This window comes from Diorhabda carinulata, chromosome 1 (assembly GCF_026250575.1).
Source record: "Diorhabda carinulata isolate Delta chromosome 1, icDioCari1.1, whole genome shotgun sequence".
Taxonomy (NCBI): Eukaryota; Metazoa; Arthropoda; class Insecta; order Coleoptera; family Chrysomelidae; genus Diorhabda; species Diorhabda carinulata.
This window is the reverse complement of record NC_079460.1, coordinates 31,711,861-31,735,353: the sequence shown is the minus strand read 5'-3', so window position 1 is coordinate 31,735,353 and position 23,493 is coordinate 31,711,861. Positions and strand designations below refer to the sequence as shown.

Genomic DNA, 23,493 nt, shown 5'->3' with positions numbered 1-23,493 from the left:
AGTCGGTGTTATATATTTTCATCAAAAAAATAATAAATAATAATTTGTCATGCCATCTAAAAACTTCTCTTACCAATGTAATACCACCACCACATTATATTATGTTTATATCGTCCAATCACCAATAAAGCAAAGTAATATAAAAAGCAAAACTAAACACCAACAATAACAACAACGAAAAGCCGAAAAATCAACAGTAAAAGCAGGGAAACGTTTTACATTAACGCATGGGTAAAGTGTAACTAACTGAAATCTAATGATGGCAATCTGTATTCAATGTAGAGTAATTTATTCAAATAAGAAACTCAATAATGACCGCTAGTCATATTCTGACAAAGGTCAGTTCAGGTTGTTGTGGATCAATAGTTCTTATCACAATCAGGTTATCAGAACAAAAATAATACAGTTCAAGTCTCATATGCTTCATTCGATTCGGCTAAATTTTGCTGAATATTAGGAAAACATAAAATTAAGGCTACAACGTCAAATTTATCGTATCGACATAGTTATTTAAACATATATATATATATATATATATATATATATATATATATATATATATATATATATATATATAAAAACTTGAAATCCATATATTTTATCTATACAAATTGCAGATACATATGCTAGAAGACGCTACCAATCCCCTCACAACTCATAAGCTAGAAATTAAAATTGATTCAAGTAATGGATCACTGTTACCGAGGACACCCGATTTATTTCAATGAAAACATATAAAAATTGTTGTTTATGAAACACAACCTGCTTATAGAGAAGTTTGAAAACAGACTGTTGGTACACAGGGAACATTTGAACAATCTATAATGCAGGTGTAAGTAGATGTTTTGTTCTGGTTTGTCTGGTTCCAAACAAACCAATGAAGGTTTGTTTGGAAAAAATTAAACACGATTATAATATATGTATTCTTGTTATCAAAATATTGGAACGGTGCCACTTCTCAGCATTTCCTATTAAAAGTAGAGTCAACACAATAATTCATTTCGGTGTAGGCAAGTTTACTTCTGTAATTTTATAACGATATTTTAATAGAAACTGTTCATTAAAAAATAATCTGGATACAATCGGAGAAGTATTTAAATATCCATTAAAATGATTTGCAATTTCCTTCCTTTCCATTTTAAGAGTAACATCTACCCCCCAGAGTGCTACAAATATTTATTTAAAAAATCCCACTTATAAACATAAGATCCGTTTGTCAGATTATACTATTTACTAGAAAAAGACATTAAGGAAAAGAATTTCTCAAATTGATACCCCATATAATATATAGTCCTCAGATATATACATATTTTTAGATATAAACGAAATGCTGATGTTTACATAGCAAATTTTTTAATGAAGATATAACATCTTGTTGAGAAATATATAGAATGATTCATTCTCACTTAAAAAAAGGATAAAATAAGTCAATAAATAAAAACTGAAAGTGTCAGGTGATTGATAATGGAAATATATTTATTTAGAGGTGTCAGTAATCCCCATCTCATTTTATAAGTATGAGAAATCTTGATATAATTTGTTTTAATTAGTCAATTTGTTGTAAACATAAAAATCATTCTCATTTATACAAATAAATAAAAAAATTGATATGAACAAGAAATTTTGAAAAAAGTAATTTGTGAAGTGAAGTTGAATGTAATAACTCGTGTAACGTTGCGCGTTCCAAAACATTTTATGGTGGTTCAATAATTAAGAACAAATGGTTACATCACAGTTCTTAGAAGGAGTTAGTGGATTTTTTTTTTATTTCTTTATTGTTGTATTAATTGTTGTAGTTTATTTTGAAATAATTTTTATATCACAAGAGGTGAACCCTAATGTGACGAGGAGGTGACGGGGAGTTTCGAAAACAAAAGTATTTGTTCCAAAATAAAATCTTTGGTTGGAATGGAAGACATATAGCTCGAAGGGATAATTTAAGTTTTGGAAAGAGCCTGTATCATTGTTTTTAAGGTTTACATAAGATGAACTGACTATAAACTATCTAAATCGCAAGTAGCACTCAAAATCCGTGTAAGGATTCAGGACAGTTCTATCATCCTATCAAAGAAAATTTAATTGAAAGAAATTTCAACTATTGGTCTGATAATGCCTTAATTACTTTTTTTTAATTGATAAGAAGTCAAAAATTGGAAATGTCACCAGAGTGTCAGTTATAAAAATGACAGACTTTATTTTGCCATTTAATCAAAAACGCAACTATTAACAATTTGAATTTATTATTTACACACAACCTTCATTTGCATAATAGAGATCCTAATGCAAAATGTCTCCATATTAAACAATATTAAATACAAATTTGGGAATAAAATGTAGTAGTTATTAAAATATTTCAACTTGTCGATCGAGGATAATATTCTAAAAATTGTGTGTAGGCTTCAACTGAATTATAAATTTTGTCATTGAAATATTAACAAACTGCATAAACTTAATTGAATATTTAATAGCAATATTCCAACATGTGATAAACCTAAAGGAGTTGTGTGGTGAATAAATTGAATATTTATGTAGTCAGAATTCACAATTTTTCCACATTACAATAATTTCATATGTTCTGGGTGTTTCATTGATGGAAATATTTCAACTAAAATATCGAGATATTCTCTAAATCCTGTAAAATGTGGCTCTGTACTAAGTTACAGATTGATTTATTTCAATATGTAAAACTATTTGTGTTTAGTTATTTTTAGTTTCGTTATTTTAAAATTATTTGACAAATCCTTGTCAGATTATGTACAATGCATTCTACTAAATTATATTAATAGCCATAATCTACGATACTGACGGAATTGTAATTTTAACACAATTTTTCGTTTTTCCAAGACTTTAAATGAGTGACGTAACGTTGAAGCCATTATTGATCGTAATATTTGCTGCACAATTATGTTGATCACATGTTAAACAATCAATTTCCGTAATAGCTGTTCCAAAATACCGACGTATTTAATAAACAATAGTCGATAAACACACTTCCATATATATTCACAAAAAACAGTCGCTACTGCCTTTTTCCCTATCGGAGCAGGTTCGTCCATTGTAATCCACTGTTTTGACTGTTTTTTCGTTTGAAGAATAAACACCCTGTATATATTTGATAAGTGGTATTATTTTAGAGATACAAAAATGATAAGAGCTGAGAATATTTCAGTGTAAAAGATATAAATAGGCGTCATTTTTATCGAAAAACGTGAGATGTTTTTGAACATTATTTAACTTTTTCCATTTTAGTAAAGTTGTATAAAATTAGTCATTTCATGGAAACGTATTAATCTCACGTAGTATTCAATCCAAATGCCCGTCATTAAAATACGCAAATGAATGTACACAATTTAGTAGTGTAACTCAGACTTATATTAAAAAGTATTACTACCATATTTATTTCGATAACCACTTCAGTTGCATACCAATTTTGTTTTTTTATTTTCCTTTGTGGGTTTTAGCAATAGGCAATAATGAAGGTCGTAATAGTCTGTGCACCTGTGCATATGTCACACATTCTTCACAATATTCTCGTCTTTTTTGTCACTATGCTGACAAAAGACATAAATAAAAACAATACTATAGCCAATAGGCCTCCATCTGGGATGTTACATTTTAGGTAAAGTAAAACTGATAAATCTAAATTTCAATTAGATAGGAGAGTGCTTGAATTGCAGTTTTAAAAAGATCTTACCAACAGGATAACTTATTTCTAAACGGAATTGATTATTGATAATTACAGAAACTATGAAAGAAATGCGGAAATAAAAAGTGATGGTAAAAATAGAGAATGAAACAAAAAGAAAATATTAATGTTCTGGAAGAACTTTGAAAGAAATATTTTGTACTAAGTTTTGAAAGTTGAGAAAGCGAACCGTCGGGCTGAGAACATTTGTGACACAACAATAAAAACCCAAATAGGATAATTGGAAGATTATTTCACCAAATAAAGCTATGAAAAGCTGAAAAAAGGATAAAAGAAGTAGAGTTTCTATGAAGCTGATATTCTATTTTATATTTCAAATAAATTTTTTGATTTCGTTGTCAAAAATAATAACAAACCTCTTGATCAATTCGTCCAATCATGATCGTTCACTAAAGTTACATTTAGAATATGAGATCACTTTTAACTCATACTCATTCAACGCAATTTTTCAGTTGAACTAGATTCAACACAGAACCACTCGCGAACTAAGCATCTAGGTATATCAGATTTTAAGTTAAAAAATGTATTGGAATACACAATTGTATACAACATATCAAACCAAGAAAGTTATTTAAATGTGAGTAAAATTGAATTAAAAATACTTTCAAGCATTCTTTTTTACACCAAAAAGCAGCTCGTGCTATTTGGTGTATACCCATTTATTTATTAATGATCTTAAAAAAGTTCTAATTAGCAACTATATAACAATAATAACTAATTAAGTATATGTATGAAGGTCACGAGAATACAACCAATATTACTTGAAACGCCAGAGAATAAGAAAGAGAGAGAAATTAGTTAATATTTTTTGTATAAAAGGTTACTACCATATAATTAATTAATAGTTTCCATATATAGCCAATGTAATTCCTGTAAATCTAGCTTTGGCCAGCAGTATTATTTATTGAGGTGCCCAGTATTTGGACAAAAAAAAATAATGTATATTTCCCCTTACCATCTCTACTTAGGACCCAATAACTTATTTCTACTAAGATACATGGACATACGCGTAGCTAGGCTAGACGGGGCTAGTGGAAAAAAAGTCTAAAGAAAAATAATTTTGCTTAGGTTTGAAAAAACCGAGTCACTACCATAGTCTAGTCAAAACGCAATATTAACTCCTCCAAATACTAAATTGAATACTAAGACAATATGAAAGAAGAGGGCTGATCCCTTTGCTGCACCCCTGATCCTCTTACAATAAAAAATGTGCGCTGAGAACTCATTTATATTTTTTACTTTTGTCTCGCAGTCGATGTTGTTAAGTGCGTGACTAGGTACGTTATTCTGAGGTACAAGAAAATACCATTTCAAAACTTTTCTCCAAGTTTTTCTTGTACCGCTTCACGTAATTTTAAAATTAAATTGAAACATTGAGCACCTAAAATTGTGGTTCCCTTTTGCAAGTAATCGATTGTAGTTTGTATCTTGGTTTTTTTCCACTCCTTATTCTACATTTTGGTCTCTACTTCACAGTTATGGACTCATTATTTATACTTTGGTAGAAATATTTCAAGATTTTTTCTATCTACACTGAGTTAGGAACTGCCAGCGAAAGTTTTTTCGAATTTGCTTGTGTGCACCTGTGTGTCAATTGTGGTAACCATCGTTTAAAAGATTTTTCATATTCAAATTGACAGTAAATATATTATATACAACGTCTTGTCAGTTTATAGCGAGAGTCGTCACAAAATCGGTTACAATGTGACGTGATGATAAATAATTGTTTTGATTTATAAATGCATCAGAGGCGGAGCTAAGGGATCAATCTAGGTATTCTTGAAATATGATTCCCCCCGACTTTTAAACTGCGTTTTTGGGATAAAAATGTTGTAAAGTGGTAATGATGAGAGTTTAATATTAGCACTCTACTTGAAAAATATTTTTATATATTTTTATGAGATTCATACATTTGTGTTTATAATAGGGTATTCGACAAATTTTGAAAATCTGGTTCAACCTCTAGATTGACATTCATAATTATTATAATAATTTTACAATTTCATCATAAAATTTGAAACCAGATCTTTAAATTATCAACATTGTATAGAGTTTTATCTGTTATAAAATGTCTTTAAAAACTTATAAGCGGTATATAGTACCTGAGTGTACAAATACTTGTATGTACATCGAAATCACCTGAAAAACTATTTATTCACGTAGGTACAACTTGCTAGTAGAGATCCAGGGACTTCAATTTATATTTGTGAAGATCACTTTGATGTAAGTATAAATTGTTATTTATATTCTTCTAAATTTATGCTACATATTTTGTAACTGCATAAAAATAAAATTACTGGTGCACTGATAGCCACAACAAGGAGAATTAAATAGCTATAATCGGACCACATTTGGCCGTTCACTGTTTAGTGACGACTCTCGCAGTTGATCACGTGAAAAAATTTTTAAATTTAATCAATTTCTTTTATTAAATATTATAGTTTGTAATGAATAATTAGGAAAAGAAATGTTTGTTTCAGGAATTTTTGATACTTTTAGCGATGAATGAAAATCGATATAAATTTATTTTCCACCAATGTCAAATACCCTATTTTCCTTATTACATTAATTTGAATTGGATTTTATTCGTGACACATTTGTTTAATATAGAGCCATTTTTGTACACTTCAACCTCGTGTGTTATAAACAAAAATCTTGTTGTTTTGTTCTACTTGCTTCCTGAATCCATAAAAAAAATCTCGCATATATTGAGTTTCTCAGTTTTTTTCACATACAAAAAAATGATGAATAACCTGGATGACTTATATATCTAAGAATAAACAATTTTCCTCATTTTATTCACAGGCATTTAGTAAAAAACTCAGTCAACCAAAACTTTTTGAGAAATATACAGGAAATTTTGAAGGTTGGTAAAAAATGGATATAATTTTTGAACAACGATTGTATCGAGAGAAATATTTTTCACGAGATATCAAAACTAGACATTATTTCAAGTTATTAGTCGCTTTCACCGGGAGTTATATGAAGGCGGTTTGACGGAAGAGCGACTTTTCAATGGAAAACTTATTTTACTACGAAAAAACATTTCAATTTTCAGCATAAACTCCTTTTAACTGAAAAAATTTAACCCAGCAAGTTTCCAATTTCGTCAAATTATCGAAAAATAATCTTTCGGAAGTTCTGCAAAATACGATTTGTTTTGGTCAGTATCTCTTCATGTATCTGAAATTATTTTCTACCAAGCCATGATTTTTAATTTTGGGAATAGAAAGTAATCGGAAGGAGGCAGATCAGGTGAATATTTTTGACCGTTTTATCTCAAATTTGGCATCAAAAAATCTCAGCAAATCACTATAATACTGGCTAGTTATTATTTTCGATTTTTCTAAATGATCAATGAAGATTGCTCATTTGTAACTCCAAAACAGTGTTGTTTTTAATTTATTGTTGGAACAAACTGTTTCTGCTGCTAACGAGCTAGTTTCTCGATGAAATCCACTGTTTTGACTGTGTTTTTGTTATGGGCTCTAATCGGCTACTCAATTTTCATTTATTGACATATCGACGGAAAAACTCTCGATTTTTTAAATCATTTCTGAAATAATGTAAAAACATTCTAACATTCTTGGATGTTCAGCATCATCAGTGTCCATATGATTACTTTTAAAAGTTGATAACCACTCACAAATTATTCCATGCGACTGAGCACTTCCAGGTTATTAATTATGTACCTTTTCATCAGTTTACTCCATTCAATTTCCACGTTAGAAATATTGTTTAAGTAATACTCACAACTATTTTTTTCTCTTTATTTACCCAACAACAAAAACACGTTTCCTCATATTAGTTTTAATATATCCGCCAAATTTATGTAAAATTTTGGTGAATCTCATCAGAAACATGTTGGAAACAGTATAATCACCGTAAAGAAAGTGCCGTCAACCTTTGAAAAGTCACTTTACATCAAACGGCTCTGGTAGACTTAGCTGAAGATATTGTTGATGATTGAGGAAAAAGGTAGTAGATAATTGTTTTATCCAATGTCATATAGAGAAAATCCTTTTTATTTCGCTTCTCAACACTCCCAAGTATGGTTTAGAGTCATCAACCCATCAACACACTTCTTTGAAAGGATGTGAGCAAACGTGGTACACAACTTTCTTTCTGGAGTGATGCATGTCTTTAAATCCTTTGGTATCACAACTGACTATTTTTTATCAGGGACGTTGTTTGTGGTGATTGATTTTAAATTTAAATATACGCACAATTATTTTGAGACATGATTCTCGTAGATGTCGAATCTATCGAATCATTTATTTTTTATTGATATTTTTCTAATAAAAACTTTCACATATTAATCATCATAAAAATTTAATGTTTGTAAACCATTAATGTGTTTTAGAAGACATGCACTTTCTATGCAAATATAAAAATTCAGCTGCATCGTTATGCTTCAGACGAGAAATGACCAATATTCAAAACAAATAATACTTTCGACAAACAACAACAATAACGAGAAGAAGAAAAACGAAAGCGTTTTGCAAAACATAATAACAAAGCTAACACAAAATACACAAAAAGCACAATGTATTAATGGGTTGATTATATATATAAAAATACTTACCAGTGCTATATTTGTCCATCCCGGGATATCGGACACATTTGGCCGGATTTATTTCCATCACATTGAAAAGATCGGCTATAAAGACTAGAAGATTTTGTTTCATAGATCTGAAAGAGGAAAAATCCAATACGTCATTTAAATTGTCCTATTATTGTATAACTCTGATTGGAAAACAAAAAATTAAAACTTCCATTTGTTCCCTCCCGGTTTTTTATGGAAATGAGAGGGATATAATTAAAAAGTTTCTTTATTTGTTACAGAGTGTAAAAATTGATACACATTATTTGTTACTATTACTATCGTAATTTTGTAATAGGTTAGACTATTAAATAACGAGACTGGTGATTTAAAATATTTCAATTTCAGTTCTTGACGAACAGTGCGAAATGAGTTGGCGCGTTGTCCTGATGAAAAAGTTAGGTCTTCACCTACCACAATTCGGGTTGTTTTCGAGTTCAGTAAAAACGTCAATGTAAAAATATTGATCAACAGTTATATTGACAAAACCAATCATCATTGCTATGAATTTTGATTTGCTCATTTTCGCTTTTTTGGCTTTTGACAAAATTGTACTATTCCAATGTATAGATTGGCGATTTGTTTTAGGGTCATAGGTAAAAAACCAAGATTCGTCACACATTACCTTTTCTAATAAGTTTGAGTCATTTTCAATGGTATTCAGAATGTTAATAAATATTTTCTCGAGCATCTTGTTGTTCCAATGTGAGGATTTTAGGTACCAGTTCTGTACACACTTTTCGCACGTTAAAATTTTCATGTACAATTTGCCGCACACAATCTTTGTTAATTCCCATAGATTCAGCAATCGCAAGTATACTTGGCCGACTTGAAAGGGCGCCGCTAACGTGAATCATCTTCAACATCTTCTTGTCCATCGTGAAAACACTTAAACCACTTAAGAACAACTAGACGCGACAACATTTATTGTCATACAATTGTTTCAGTTGCAGTTTTCCCCAGTTTTATGTGAAATTTCATAAGAATCCGTTGCTAGATTTTTATGACGGCCATTTTTACGACAAAACAAAAAAACGGGCCCCTACAAACGAAAGGACGGCTACACTGGTCTGTCTGCAGACACGGTAGATCACATTCCGAAGGAGTAGGCGTATGCGTACTTTTTCTGTAGCAACGTTACTCAATGGTCACATCTCGTAGAAAATTGTTATTCATTAATCATTATTTTGAATTAAAATTTAGACTTTAGACTTAGTGTTATTGGTCAATAATAATTAAAATGTCAAAGAGTGATATTTATTTTAGATAAACTTTTTCTCAAATATTATTCTTCTGTCTCCAATTATTTACTTTAAGTGTTTCCTTGTTTATCTTCACCCGTTTGCATTAGTTTTTAGTGGTAGGTCATCATCACTACCGCGTCCAGTTTACGATTTTTCTTTAGACAAGATGTAACAAGATGAAACAACAAATGTTATGAAAGGATGAACATATCAACGCTTGTTGGTATCAGTCTTCAAATAACAGAACATCTCATTCGAAATCATGATCTCAAACAAAATCTAGAATTCCTCCAAGTGTACATACAAGTAGTTAGTTTTAAAGACCTCTTTTCAGTATTTTTGAAAAAATGCAATGGTTTTTCAGTACCAATATTAACCTATCAAATCCCATCACTCCGTTTCATTGGATATTTATCCGTCATATTTAAATCTGATATGTTATATAGTTTTCGATTTTGGTATTTGGTTGATTTTTAACATAAAAGTCAACTGATTTTTTCCTCGAATATATTATTTAAAATACAAATATAATACGAAAATTTGATAAAATATTATATTGACTCACTCTCTCATATAAGTTACGTCCTCTGGCATGAGATGGAAGATAGAAGCTGATAAACACCTGCAACAGAAATCTTGTACTAGTTGAAGATTGTAGATGCTATCTTGAACGGATGGAACATGGGATATTCTAATATCGGTCCAATTCAATTCATCAGGGCAGTAATATGCAATGAGGGCCGCTAATCCTACCCCGTCACACAAGTCTTTTAGCTCTCTCAATTTTGGAAATTCGGGCACCTTCAATTTTTCTCCCTGCATAAGGAAAATATAACAATTAAAAATGAAATGATGCCGTTTAAACTTACACTCACTTCTCCCCCGTTTGATATTGTACTAATTTCTTGTTCTATTCTCATACGTAATGCATCACAAGCGTGGGATACCCAGAGTAGTAATTGGTCTACAGCGTTGTCTGATATAGTTGGAGCTGAAGTTTTACTGTGATTAAACCTGTGGACAGCAGAAATAATCCTATCCACTGTTACTACTTCTTTCGTATATAGGCTCATTATCATTTCTATAACAGCCATATGAGCAGACTGAAAAAGATTTTATTTTGTTAAATGTTGAATTTTAGGTAAATTTTTTAAAAGCATATCTCACAATTTAAAATATGATTTATCTGTCTCGCTCAACTACATTTCCAGAAACAGTCATGTTTTCCACCATTTCAATTTGACGCAATTGATACTTTAAAACGATACTGATCTCAACTGGAAAATGAACTTATTGAAAACCTCATGGATTCCTACCAGCAATGAGGATGATTGTAAATAAAATGGAAATAAGTGTTACTACGACTCACTTTATTGATGATGTTATGACTTATGCAAGTTCTAATATTCGCAAATTTGCTGGATTGTAGAAAACTATAATAATATTTTGTTTCATTTCAACACATCTTGGACACTTGCTAGACCGATCCGCTTCCAGTGATTCATTTCCACTGTAATGCAGTTTATTTACATTTGCAATTCTAATTCTATACATATAAAAGGATCATGTGAGTTAAATTTCTAGGTAGTAACGGGGTCTACCATTTGTTAACATGAGTCAACAAAATATCTTATTCACTTTCATGTTATCTCTTGGTATTACAGAAACATCTCGTATTACTTAACATGAAATTTAAATATATGATAGTCAACCAATTTCTGCTTACCATACGAAGAGGATTTGTCTGGATTAACGTCGTCTCCGTAAGCTGCCCATCTTCATTACCAAAAACTCCTTTCCTAGATAATGTTTGTAAAATGGCCAAATGATTAAGGTTATGATAATTGGGATCCGAATAGATGTTGCCGAGGGCCAAGCAGTAAATATCGGCATTCGCTAGACCCCCGGCAATTTGGGGTTTTAAATGTTCTTGATTCTGAAAAACATATACTTATTTATTAAATAAATCGAGAGCAATCTGATATTAATTTCACTTCATATAAATCATTTTAGAATTATTTGGCTAATACATTTACTACATGATGGGACATTTAAACCAATTACAAGAATATTTTTATCCCGTATGTTCATACCCAGCCAGCCAACGAACGTTATTCAATAGCCGGGATACTTGGGTTGAGTTAATCATTCATTAAACAAATTTGTATACCAGGTGACTTTCACCTAATCTCATTAGAGGTTAAAAATAGAGTAGTTAACTAACTACGAGACCCTGTTTCTTTAGGGAAAGAGAAGAGAAGTATGAAGTATCTACCCTAAGAAAGAAGATAAAGTAGCACCCATCCGCGGAATCTGGACATGTTGAATGTCAATTTATCTGCACTTTATAAACCAACAGTGTTTGACAGTCGATAAGTAACGTGACCGATACAGAGGGTATATAATATAATATAAGCCATCCATGCAAGTAAAGTGTGAAATTAAATTATGATGGTTATGTTACGCAGAAAGTTCATATTCAAAGGTAAACTTTACATCAACTGGCCGCGAAATAAATAAACGTGAAATAGTAAAATATTTAGCCGCACTATATAAAGAATGGAGGAATTTTTCTACTACTCAACCTATAGCAAATAATTTATTATCATGAAACCTAACAAATCTAGAAACTATAAAAAGTAAAATATTTCTGTGAACATGTTCAGATCGTGAAGAATTATTTAGTCTAGTTCTTATGTTTCTAAATAAAGAAAGCTGTTATACTATCATCATCTTATATGATGCACTCAGATACATAAAAACAAAAAGGAAATTGTTTATGATTATAATAAAACGAGAACTGGAGTCGCCAGTCATATCAGTTACTCAATTTATCATTAAAATAAAATGATAGAGAAAGACGAATTAGCGCAGATTAGTTTTGCAACAATTAAATAAAGAATTATGACAAATTTCACTACTTGGATTTATGCCTATAAGAAAACAACAAATTCTACCAGCAGAGCATGAACATCGAATTAGTCCGGTTGGTCTCCTCAATATTGAAATAGGAACATGTTATATTTATTATCAGAGGGTTTATAAAAAATGTGAAGGGTTAAATAAAACAGTTTGTAATGAACACTTATATGTATAAGTTTTGAGTTTTATAAAAAAATCTCATTAAAATTTGAACAGATTTTCATCCCTAGATTTCATAATTATTCATTACTTTTGTACTATATTAAATTTTCACCCAAGTATTATTGAATTCGAAGTATATTAATAAGTTTTCAAATCAAATATTGTAACGTATTGAATTCATATTATTAGACTTAAGTAACGAGGGTTTAAAAGGATTTGATAATTTGTCTTAAGTACAAGATATGTATAAGTAATAATATGTAAAAGTGTACTCGGGTATTTACATAAGGTTTAAATACACTCCTGGTGTGAAGTAACTATTCGTTTTTTTAACTGATGTGGTAAGTCAAGGTCTTAGTCTTCATCCAATGGATGGAAAAAATAGCTATGTACATACCAAGGAAGGAAAATGGGTAGTTTGATACACTAAACTAAGCGGAGGGAAATAATATAATTGGAGGGAGGAAAGGCATTGTCATCGTGAGGTATAAATATAGTTTTTCTACTACATCTTAACAAGAAATTTCTGTGGTAGTTAAGTAGATCGAACATAATGATGACCTACTTGTCAAATAAGGTTATACCGAACACAATGTTTACAGTTTACTACACTGTACTTACAATTACATTTTCTGTCGCTAGTGCAATATCCGAAGACAATAACTTAGCTATCGAAACGCGTGTATAACAGTGTAATTGTGCGTGTTGGTGTAGTGGTAGTCTAAACAGTATGCGTATCACCATTGATTCCAGAAATTCCAATGCTTGGTAACATTAATGACGCATTACCTATTTTTAGTTGTTTTAATTTTACATAAAAAAATCAAGGGGTGATAGCATCGATTGTACGTCATCTTGGTAACAAATATCTGTTATGAATTATGACAAGAAAATTTAAAAATGAACTCAAGCGAAGCCGAAGATGACATTTGAAAGGATTTGGCTGAATACGCAAAATTTGTAGTGAATCTTCTTAATAAAATCAAAAGCGAGTTATTCAAAAGAATATGACGATTTAAGATATAATTGAAAAAGGATTAAAAAAAAATTCGCCGACGCAGGAAAATTCCACCATGACGTAAAGATCGAAAATTATGTTCATCCTACGTATGATTTATCTCACGCTTTAAACCTTGTACACCATGATAACTTGTCTGTAAGTAGTAAATATTACCGTACACAATAATGGCGGCTATATTTGGTTTAAATTTGAGTTTCGCGTGATTTCTATCAGTTTGAAAATTAAACGAAGTATTTTTGAATTAATTAAACTGAATGCCTTGGAGTTCACAAATTTACTTTTCTCACCTCGTGATCCCGATAAAATGGGTCCTTCAAATTTTCTGGAATTTTGTTGTTGAAAGCTTTGGAAAGAAGCCATTTCATGGACGCCTTTTGCTTAGCCTGTAACAAAAAATAAACATAATTAAATGAATGGAAAATAGTTAGTGAAATAAGGTAACATCATAATTAATGATCTATTTTTAATTTATCAAATGAATGAGCAAACAGTTATGTTAATTTGATTGTTGAAGATGAACGAACACGGATATCTTGAAAATATTAGAAGCACGCTATAGATCAGTGTCTTACTGATGGTAGTATAGCAATGGATCCAAGACTACAGCAAAAACTAAACGTGACTGAATTCTTTGAAGATAATTAGTAATCGCTCTTACCACTTTTATGCAAGATGGACTTCGGTTAATACGAATCTGTATCCAAACAACAATAAAGTTTTAGTTGTGAATTAGGGGCCATCTATAAATTACGTCACACGAGTTTTAGGACTTTTGAACTCCTCCCTCCGTCGTTGTCATAGATTGTCACATTTTTATAATCCTCCACCCTAATGTGACGTGGCAGATTTTTTAAATTTATGCACGTATTTAAAAATAATTGAAAGAAAACAGCTATATTCATTTTTCATTCAGATTTCTATTGAATAATCTAAAAACTAAACATTAAGTCCTATTTTTCAGATAACAAAAAAACAAACGACTAGTGTAAAAACAATAGAAGACTAAGTAATTTAATTAGTAGTAGTATGGCACAAAATATTTGACCCCTCTGCCCCTTGTCACGCATTGTCACCTTTTAGTGATACCCTCGCTCCCTATTAAAATGTGACGTAATATATGGATGACACCTTAGGGTTTGACCTAACCTAACCGAATCAAAAATAGAAATAATGCTGTAGATATGAAGTACTTTTCAGTCCTTTCCGCATCAGATTAAATAATTTTTTATGTTTCCAGTAACTCTTATAAGAAGCACCCAAAACCACGAATATATCGATGATTTAGTTTTGCAAGAGAAACAAAAAAACTCTCTCTCTCTCTCTCTCTCTCTCTCTCTCTCTCTCTCTATATATATATATATATATATATATATATATATATATATATATATATATATATATACTGTCAAGGTTAACATGAACAAATTATCTACACTGTTTATTTCGAAAGAACATTTACAGTCGTCTTTTAACGCAGAAAAAAAACAAGAAATGATATTTTCTCATTAGGAACAATGGATGAGTCGTGGATCCATCACTATGATGTAGAGACCAAATCACAGAGTAAGCAGTGGTTCACAAACGTCAAAAAAATTCAAGTTTCAACTTTCAGCAGGAAAACGTATTTTGAGATGTTGAAAGCGTAATTTTTGTAGATTATTTGGAAAAAGGTGCAATTACAGGTTCTTCTTATGCCAATTTAGTTCAAAAATTACATGACCGACAAAAGAAAGCCTCCGGGACCACGTACATAAAGGTGTTTCTTGCATTAGAATAACGAACCAAGTCACAAGTCATCAGTTAAGCATCTGCAATACTATCCATCTTTTGCTCCTAACGATTTATGTTGTTTTCAAAACTTTTGACGAATGAGAATGTGTTAACCTGGAGATTATATTCAAAAATAAAATATCTGCCTATTTATTATTGCAATTGGGTTACTGGTACAACAAAGGGATAAGTTAGTTCTAAGTAATGTGAACGTTTTTGATGAGGTTGCATTTGTAATTCTTTCCGAGTGCTTACTGAAATTACAGAGATGAGTACGTGACAACATTAATAACAAGTAGTTAGGAATAAAATCATTGTGATAATACTATGTAACTTGAAATAAAAATAGGTCTCATAGTATTTCATTGAAACATAAAAAAAAGTTACATATGAGTACGAAACAAATTATGTCATCTTGTGAGAGAGATGAAAGAATGATTAGACAAAATATCGATTCGATGAATGTTGGATTCGTTAAAATTTTACAGCTCTCGTTGGAACTTCGATCAAGAGGCGCGTCCGTAATTAACCTAGAAATATTATATGTTCTCGATAAAAGATAAAATAAAATTGAAAATTCACGGAGATTATCCATTCTATATTAAAAGTTTGATGACTACTTCATACTAAAATCGTGTACAAACCATATGAACGAAACAAAGATTGAAATTATACAAAACTGTTTTTAACTAGGCTTGAAGTTGAAAGCTGAAAATAACCATCGATTTAATGGTTAGAAATTTATTTTATCTTTAATTTGAGCCAAGCCTGTAGTGCTGATATTACAGAAAACACGTTTTGTTGATCGTAAAAGGCTTAGTTAACAGAAAGTCAGTACTGTATTCGATATTTTAAAGAGATGTATCTTCTAAACTATTTCCGAATTATTAAATGTAAAACATTAGGGTGTAGTTGCTTCACGTTCTTCAGTAGAAATTTATTTCTTCAGTAAAAAATATAAATGTAGTCAAATATTATTTTACTACTTCAGTTTATTTGATTTACACTGACACCAAAAAGAATTTTGCGAGATATTCATCGAGTAGAAATATAGCTTCTTAGTAGACTTATTTACAATTTTTTCATATTATTGTACCAGATCGACAACATAACGAGTTTTTTGCGTTGATCCTTTCTATAACAAAGGTATCACCATACGGTCTAGTCAAAGGTTGAGTAAAATCGATGTAGTTTAAGGTCATTATATACTAGAGGAAAGCAACCAACTCTGGGATGTCTACGTAATTGTTGTTGTGCACTCCCTTGATGAACGTTAAGTCCAACTGCAGCCTGTTGTTTGATGCATTATAAATGCTTTCTATGAAATGTAATTTCATTCTTATACTACAAATTATTTTTTTTTATGGCTACAAAAGTATTTTTTAGATATTTGAAATTATAATTTATTCCGTTGTAAATATGATAGCGTCTAATTACTTCCACCTATTTGTTAAAGCTTCTCACTAAAATTTTAGAGTATTTCCGCAGCTGGGTGTTTATGTTTATGAATAACACTTAATGCGATAAAACAATTCCAAATCTTTCTACAATGATACTTAGTATATCGACTAAAAATTTACTAATTTTAGACTTACAACACCTTTTGATACAGTGTTTCCTATCGGTATGTTTGTTAACTTACAACCTGATGATGATATTAAAACGATAGTGCCGGTTGGATGGTTATATGAAAGCTTCGAGACGCTATTCAATAATTAATATTTGTAGAGGTACTATCGATTCAAATTATCAGGTATACTTATGATTCTATATTCAACACGTTAATCCGAAATTCTTGCTCAATATCAATGATTTCAATGAAGATTTCTCTCATGTGCCAAAGAAATTGCAACGGTATGAAAATTGTAGCGTTTGTTTTTATTGTTAACGAAAGCGGATTTTTTTGTCAAATAATGAAAGATGTCAAAAACTGACATTCAATGTTATTGAGTGATAAGATATTAAGAAGTTGAAAGTTTTCAGGTTATTATTTGGAATAGTTTTATTTTAGTGCTCTCCATGTGCTTATCCATACTATGTAAATTCTTTTATTTTTATAAAAAACACTATTGACATTTTCCATAGAAAAATTTTATTACAAAAATTTCTTGTTTTATGTTGAAATAAAGTAGAAAATAACAGAAAACATACTTCAAAGAATTCTGCATCAAATCACGACTACATTTGATAGAAGGTAGTGCCTTTTTGCAAGGAAAGGATGTACGTTCTTGGTGAAAAGACTGATGCTCTAAAACCAATAGATATTTTGAAAGACTGGGCGTTCAATATTAACATTGTTTTGTCAAAACACTGTGAAATGTTAACACTAAATCATTGATGAATGAGTATCCCGGAGATTACCATATTATTCTCAATCCATTTGGTGACTTCAGTTCAAATCGTGCCGAGATGCCAAAAATGCTAAGCGAAAACAACTACAGCTAGAGCCAGAAAAATGAAAATAAAGCTTAGTTTTATTCATTCTATCTAACGAGATAGACGGGCATGGTGGAGAAGGTCAAAAAAAAATCTATTTTAAAGAAGTTACTAACCTATTGCATTTAACAATTATTATTATTTTGATGTACAATTAGCTTCGAAAAAAGTACTTGATAGATAGTATATATATATATATATATATATATATATATATATATATATATATATATATATATATATTATTATGTTAAGTGAGTACAAATTTAGAGGATTAAGTTCATCGTTATTTGATCAAAAATATATATTTTTTCATAAATAACTTTTTATGGAAAACTAGTCTTATTTATGATTTAGTAAACAGTGACAACGAACTTTGGCGTAATTTTTATGTATGTAGTGAACTCCACTAACAATGTTCAATTGCTCATAACGTATTCTAGCCATAATAGGAATCTAAATTTCCGTTCAATTTCATTATAATTCACATCATTTATGTGTTGTAATAATTAATCAACTATTGTTTTTGGTTTTCATGCTTCTAGTGGACAAATTAATCGTTCATTGATACAAAGATTTTAAATTTCAGTTTAACGTGCCTCGACAGCACATAAACAAAAAATATAAAAATTATACATAAATTATATGAATTACGAGGATGGTCCCAAAAGTACCTTTCCTACAGATGGCGGTAGTACTTGAAAAATACCACTGTATTAGAAAGTACACAATCTATACAGCATATGTTTCAAGTTTGAAGACGCCACGTTGTTTAGTATTTGATTGGCACCCATCAATAGTGAACGTTTTCAGTAAATTTGTGAAGGAGGAAAAAATTGATCATCGTTATGTGATACAATACTTTAATTTGAAAGGTTTTAGCCCAACCAATATAAAAGATGAACTGGATATTATGAACAATCAAAACAATGGACTGAAAAAGAAGAACCGGCTCCAAAGAAGGCTAATACCGTTCTATCTGCAGGCAATGTCATGGCGTCGAGTTTTTGGGATGCGCGTGGGATAATTTTTATTGACTACTTTGGAAAAGAAAAAACTATCAACGGCGAGTATTATGCGAACTTATTGCAACGTTTGAGCGAAGAAATCAAATAAAAACGGCCGCATTTGGCTAAGAAGAAAATGTTGTTTCATCAAGGCAATGCACCAACTCTGTTATTGCAATGGCCAAAATTAATGATTTCAATTTTTGATTTGCTACCTCATGCACCCTCATGCTAGATTTAGCCTCCTTGGATTATTTTCTGTTCTCAGACTTAAAAAAAATGCTCAGTGGTCAAAGATTTTGCAACAATGAAGAGGTGATGTCGGCGTTAATGGTTATTATGAAGAGCTGGACGATTCTTATTAAAAAAAGAGTATCGAACTTATTGGTTATCACTAGGAAAAGTGTATGAAACTAAAAGGAGATTACGTTGAAAAATAAATATATTTTTAATCAAAATTTTTGTGTTTTCTTTGTTGGGTCAGGTACTTCTGGGGCCATCCTCGTATATTTTCTAATACAGCTTTGTAACTATAAGAAACTTGATTTTCGTTGGACAATTGAGTATTTATTTGAGGTTCCTTAAGGTAAGTATTTTCTGCAGTCGGTAAGGATGTGCTTGACGGATACAGGAACGTGACAAGTTAGGAATACGATGCTCTGATAGAATGTTTGGTTAATACGGAGTCTTCTTATTACCACAGCTTCTTGCTTACTAACAAATTAAGGGGAGGTGAGAAGTAGATGAATGGATATTGTTATGTACTGTTGCTCCATATATCAAGCCTCTTATATGAAGATTGCCTCCACAATTCCAATTCATAAACTAAGTGAAAACTCATTTTAAAAACGCTGTGCTTCATAATATTGTATTATTGTATGAGGTGTCTTCGACCCATACGTAATGATTATGAAAATTTATGATGGATACTGTAAAAATGTGCCTTATCCATGAACAATAGGTTATTCAGAAATTGATATCGACTGTAATCCTTCTACAAAATGTAATTCGTTAAGGGAAATCTCGAAATAGAACATCTTGAACACGTTGGATGTAGTGAGAGTAGGTTTATTAAGGTGTTTAATTCTGGGTATTGAAAAATTTCAATCAGAATATCTTGTTTTGTCCTCACATTACTAATTATCCTGAGATGACGAGTATTGACTGAATTTATGTGTGGACTTTCAGTATAGGTTAGGCGTTGGAGAATATATACAAATACAGAATGATAATAGATCGTCTGTTTTGGATATTTTTCAGCAGATAATTACCTTTTATCGGACCATTCACTCAATGCATATCAGCCATTTCAGCGTTTATACATATTATAAAATATGTAATAATAAATCAAACAAATTAACGAATAATAACTACAAAGATAAAAGTTAACTTCAATTTGTCATATTAGTTTACCAACATTAAAATAAACTTTTAGCAGACACGAATAAAAAGTGACACCAACCTACGATTATATTGTAATTAGGTATCACATATGATATCATATTTTTTGTTTTTCAAATCAACTGGTTCTAGAAAAAAGATTAAGATATGTTTTTAAATAAGCAGGAAAAATACTGTTCTCAACTTTAAGTTGAGAAAAAAAAATCAATATAATTCACCACCTTGTAAGGGTGATAGCTCCGAATAGGATGGGCCCAGGGAATTTCGGTACACGTTTTTAATGAGAAAGTTACACTATAAGTACTGGGAGAAAAATATTTTGAATTTCAGGGAATTTAAAATTTTTCTAAACCACCCAAAAAATTATCTTTTCGAAGTTTCAGAAAATATTCGTTTGTCGATGTCATCACCTCTTCCAGTTCCACAAAGTCATTTTTTAAATTATAGACTAAAAGTAATCGGAAGGTATGAGATCAGGTGAATATGGCAGATCAGGCAATAAGCCACAACGCGTTTGGCTACTTTTTCTTAAACAAACGCAAAGTTTTTTCACAAATTCTACATCAAATCGTATGTCAGAAAATCAAAATAGTATTGGGCCTTATTGTTTTTTCTTTTTTTTGATATCTCTGAAATCCAAAAAAATTGATTTTAGGTTTGGTGGGAAAACATTGAATAAAAATTTGCAACCTTTGTGATTTTCGGGGTAGATGTTACCCTTATCTTACCTATCAAATTATTTTTTTGGCGTTGTTTTCTTTTTTCGATTGTACTTATCATTTTAATCGCTTAATAAAGGAGAATAGATTCCATGTTATTGTTTCCATTTCACGTATGTTTAAGCCGAATACGATTTACGTTGAACACGGACCTGTATTTTAGACATCGACATTCCATTACCTCGAAGCCATGAAAGTGGTTTTGCAAAAATTCTCTCAGTATATACATACTCAATAAAAATGAATGATTTAGTTAATGGCACGTGTTGAATCAGTTGTTTCATCGACTGATAATTTATTGATGTTTGACAATTAGAAAACAAATAGACAACATGTAGAATACTGACAATTCAACTTAAAGTGTTATTCAAAAGAAATCGTATTCTTTGAACACTAATGAATGAACAATAATCGATTTAACAATAGAAAGTAACATAAAGATGATAACTTCGAAAATAAATTACGTAAATGCCCAGAAGAAATAAGATTAATGAAATAGATAACATATTAACAGAATGAAATAATGTCAAAAATTATTGCAACAATAATAATGGTCTCGCAAATTACTTAAAAACAATGGCACATTGTCAATAAACATGCTTAAAGAGATTGTTTAACCGCTGAATATAGAACAGTGTTCATCTGAAGTACGTTTTACAATAGATGGAATACTAAACATGCATTGCAACTGAAATGAGGTTTATTAAATATATGTGATTATTGATTAAGTTCAAAAGGGTGAACAATTTGCTTGGGATCAAGGAGGAAATTAATGTTGTACAACTGGTGTGAAAGAATAAGCCACGATATCATTGAAATATGAGCGCTAAAATATTCAATGGATCAATTTGTGTTAGGCTCACACTTTAATGTACCTTTTTTCATTCTATAGAAGTCATAAAAAATATACTGAAGTCGATGTTCCCGAATGACTGGAGTGAGAAAGTCCATCGTTTTTAAATTATTGCGGGGAAGAAAGATAGCAAGTCAAGTGGAACCTCCCAAGAAAAGTCCAGGCAGACCAGGAAAAGTCCTTGATGAAGACACCAAAATTGTAATTCGAAGAAAAGTTCAGTATTTTTATTTTAAAGAAGAAATACCCACCCTAGATAAGCTTTTAATGGAGCTTGGCCAGGATGACAGTATTCCGATGATAACTGAAAAACTTTTATGGACCACTTTGAGAAATATGGATTTTGCCTGGGAAAAGCATAACCGTAAGGCACTTTTGATGAGAGGTGGATTAATGAAGGTTATACAGTACAAAAAATGTGACAAAACAAAAATATAACCAGTGCTCGCCAAGCTTTCATAGAAGGCCTGTAAACGGGTATTAAGGTGCCTTCAGGTGAAGGGAAAAGACTAATAATCGTCCATATTGGAAGCGAAGAGGGATTTTTAAAAGAAGGTTTGCTAACCTTTCAGTCGTGCCATACGGGAGATTACCACGAGGATATAGATTCGGATGTTTTTGAAGATTATTTTGGTGAAATGATAACATATCTTCCGGCCGTTTCAGTAGTAGTTATGGATAACGCAAGTTATCATTCTCGACGCATAGAGAAGACTCCAACTTCATCTTGGAGAAAATAAGAAATTATTGAGTGGTTAACCACGAAATGATGGAATTTGAAGATAATTTGATAAAGATATTGCAGAAAAACATAGTGTAACTGTGCTGCGCACACCGCCGTATCATTGCAAACTAAATCCTATAGAACTTATATGGACGCAAGTGAAAGGATTTGTAGCAAGACACAACACGACATCAAAATGAAAAACGTAAGGCTACTGTTTGATCAAGCCATTAAGGAGGTGACACCAGAGAACTAGCGGCAAGCAGTCCAGCGTGTCATTAATTAAAGATTAGAAAATTCCTCAGATGACGAAGAATATTTTAATTTTTTATAATTTAATTTCTGTATAATGTATTTTTTGTATAATGATCAATAAAAAATAAGTGTACCTATTACTATGTACATAATGCACAATTTTTATTCTGTTAAAATAAAATTCTTTCCTTTTTACGAGTATCCTACCGGCACGCCTTTGGCACAATATTTTCAGTGTTTGTGAATGGATAACAATAGGCTAAACCTATTAATTGACCTCAACCCAGGTGGTACTACCTGCACTTGATAAAAAAATTTTTTGCAATTAAATCAATGCCAAACTATGAAAGTGGCTTAAATATTCGTTGGGTCACTCTGTGATCCCTTTGCATACCTAATGAGATTTCATCGCTCTATACCTTTCTGAAATAAACTATAAATGATCGAAATTTGAGAACAATAGGTATTTCAGAAAGAAATCGCATTATTCATTTTAATCAAAAACATGTACTAAAATGTATGTTATTTGAAGTTTGATATTGTTTTTGGATATGTATTTCAAGCTTTCGAATAATTACGTATTCATCACTGAAATTATGGTCGAAATCTAATGTTAAAATATGAACATATAAGGATATTAAACAAATTAAAACTACTTACAATAAATAAA

At 30.8% G+C, this 23,493-nt stretch overlaps 1 protein-coding gene across 38 annotated transcripts in view; it reads right to left on the bottom strand.

The window, feature by feature from the left end:
• Nucleotides 1–23,493, bottom strand: part of LOC130899146 (patronin) — a 90,766-nt gene that overhangs the window by 32,489 nt on the left and 34,784 nt on the right. For 25 of the 38 annotated variants that reach the window (XM_057809004.1, XM_057808946.1, XM_057808949.1 and 22 more), the window contains exons 2-6: nucleotides 13,946–14,041; nucleotides 11,280–11,489; nucleotides 10,429–10,656; nucleotides 10,119–10,369; nucleotides 8,292–8,398 (exon numbers count right to left, since the gene is read on the bottom strand). In XM_057809004.1, coding sequence (XP_057664987.1) covers nucleotides 8,292–8,398; nucleotides 10,119–10,369; nucleotides 10,429–10,656; nucleotides 11,280–11,489; nucleotides 13,946–14,041 — 892 coding nt within the window. Of the gene's footprint in view, nucleotides 1–73; nucleotides 349–8,291; nucleotides 8,399–10,118; nucleotides 10,370–10,428; nucleotides 10,657–11,279; nucleotides 11,490–13,945; nucleotides 14,042–23,493 lie in introns of those variants that run through there. The other 13 variants (XM_057808945.1, XM_057808953.1, XM_057808961.1 and 10 more) reach the window with 2 other exon arrangements.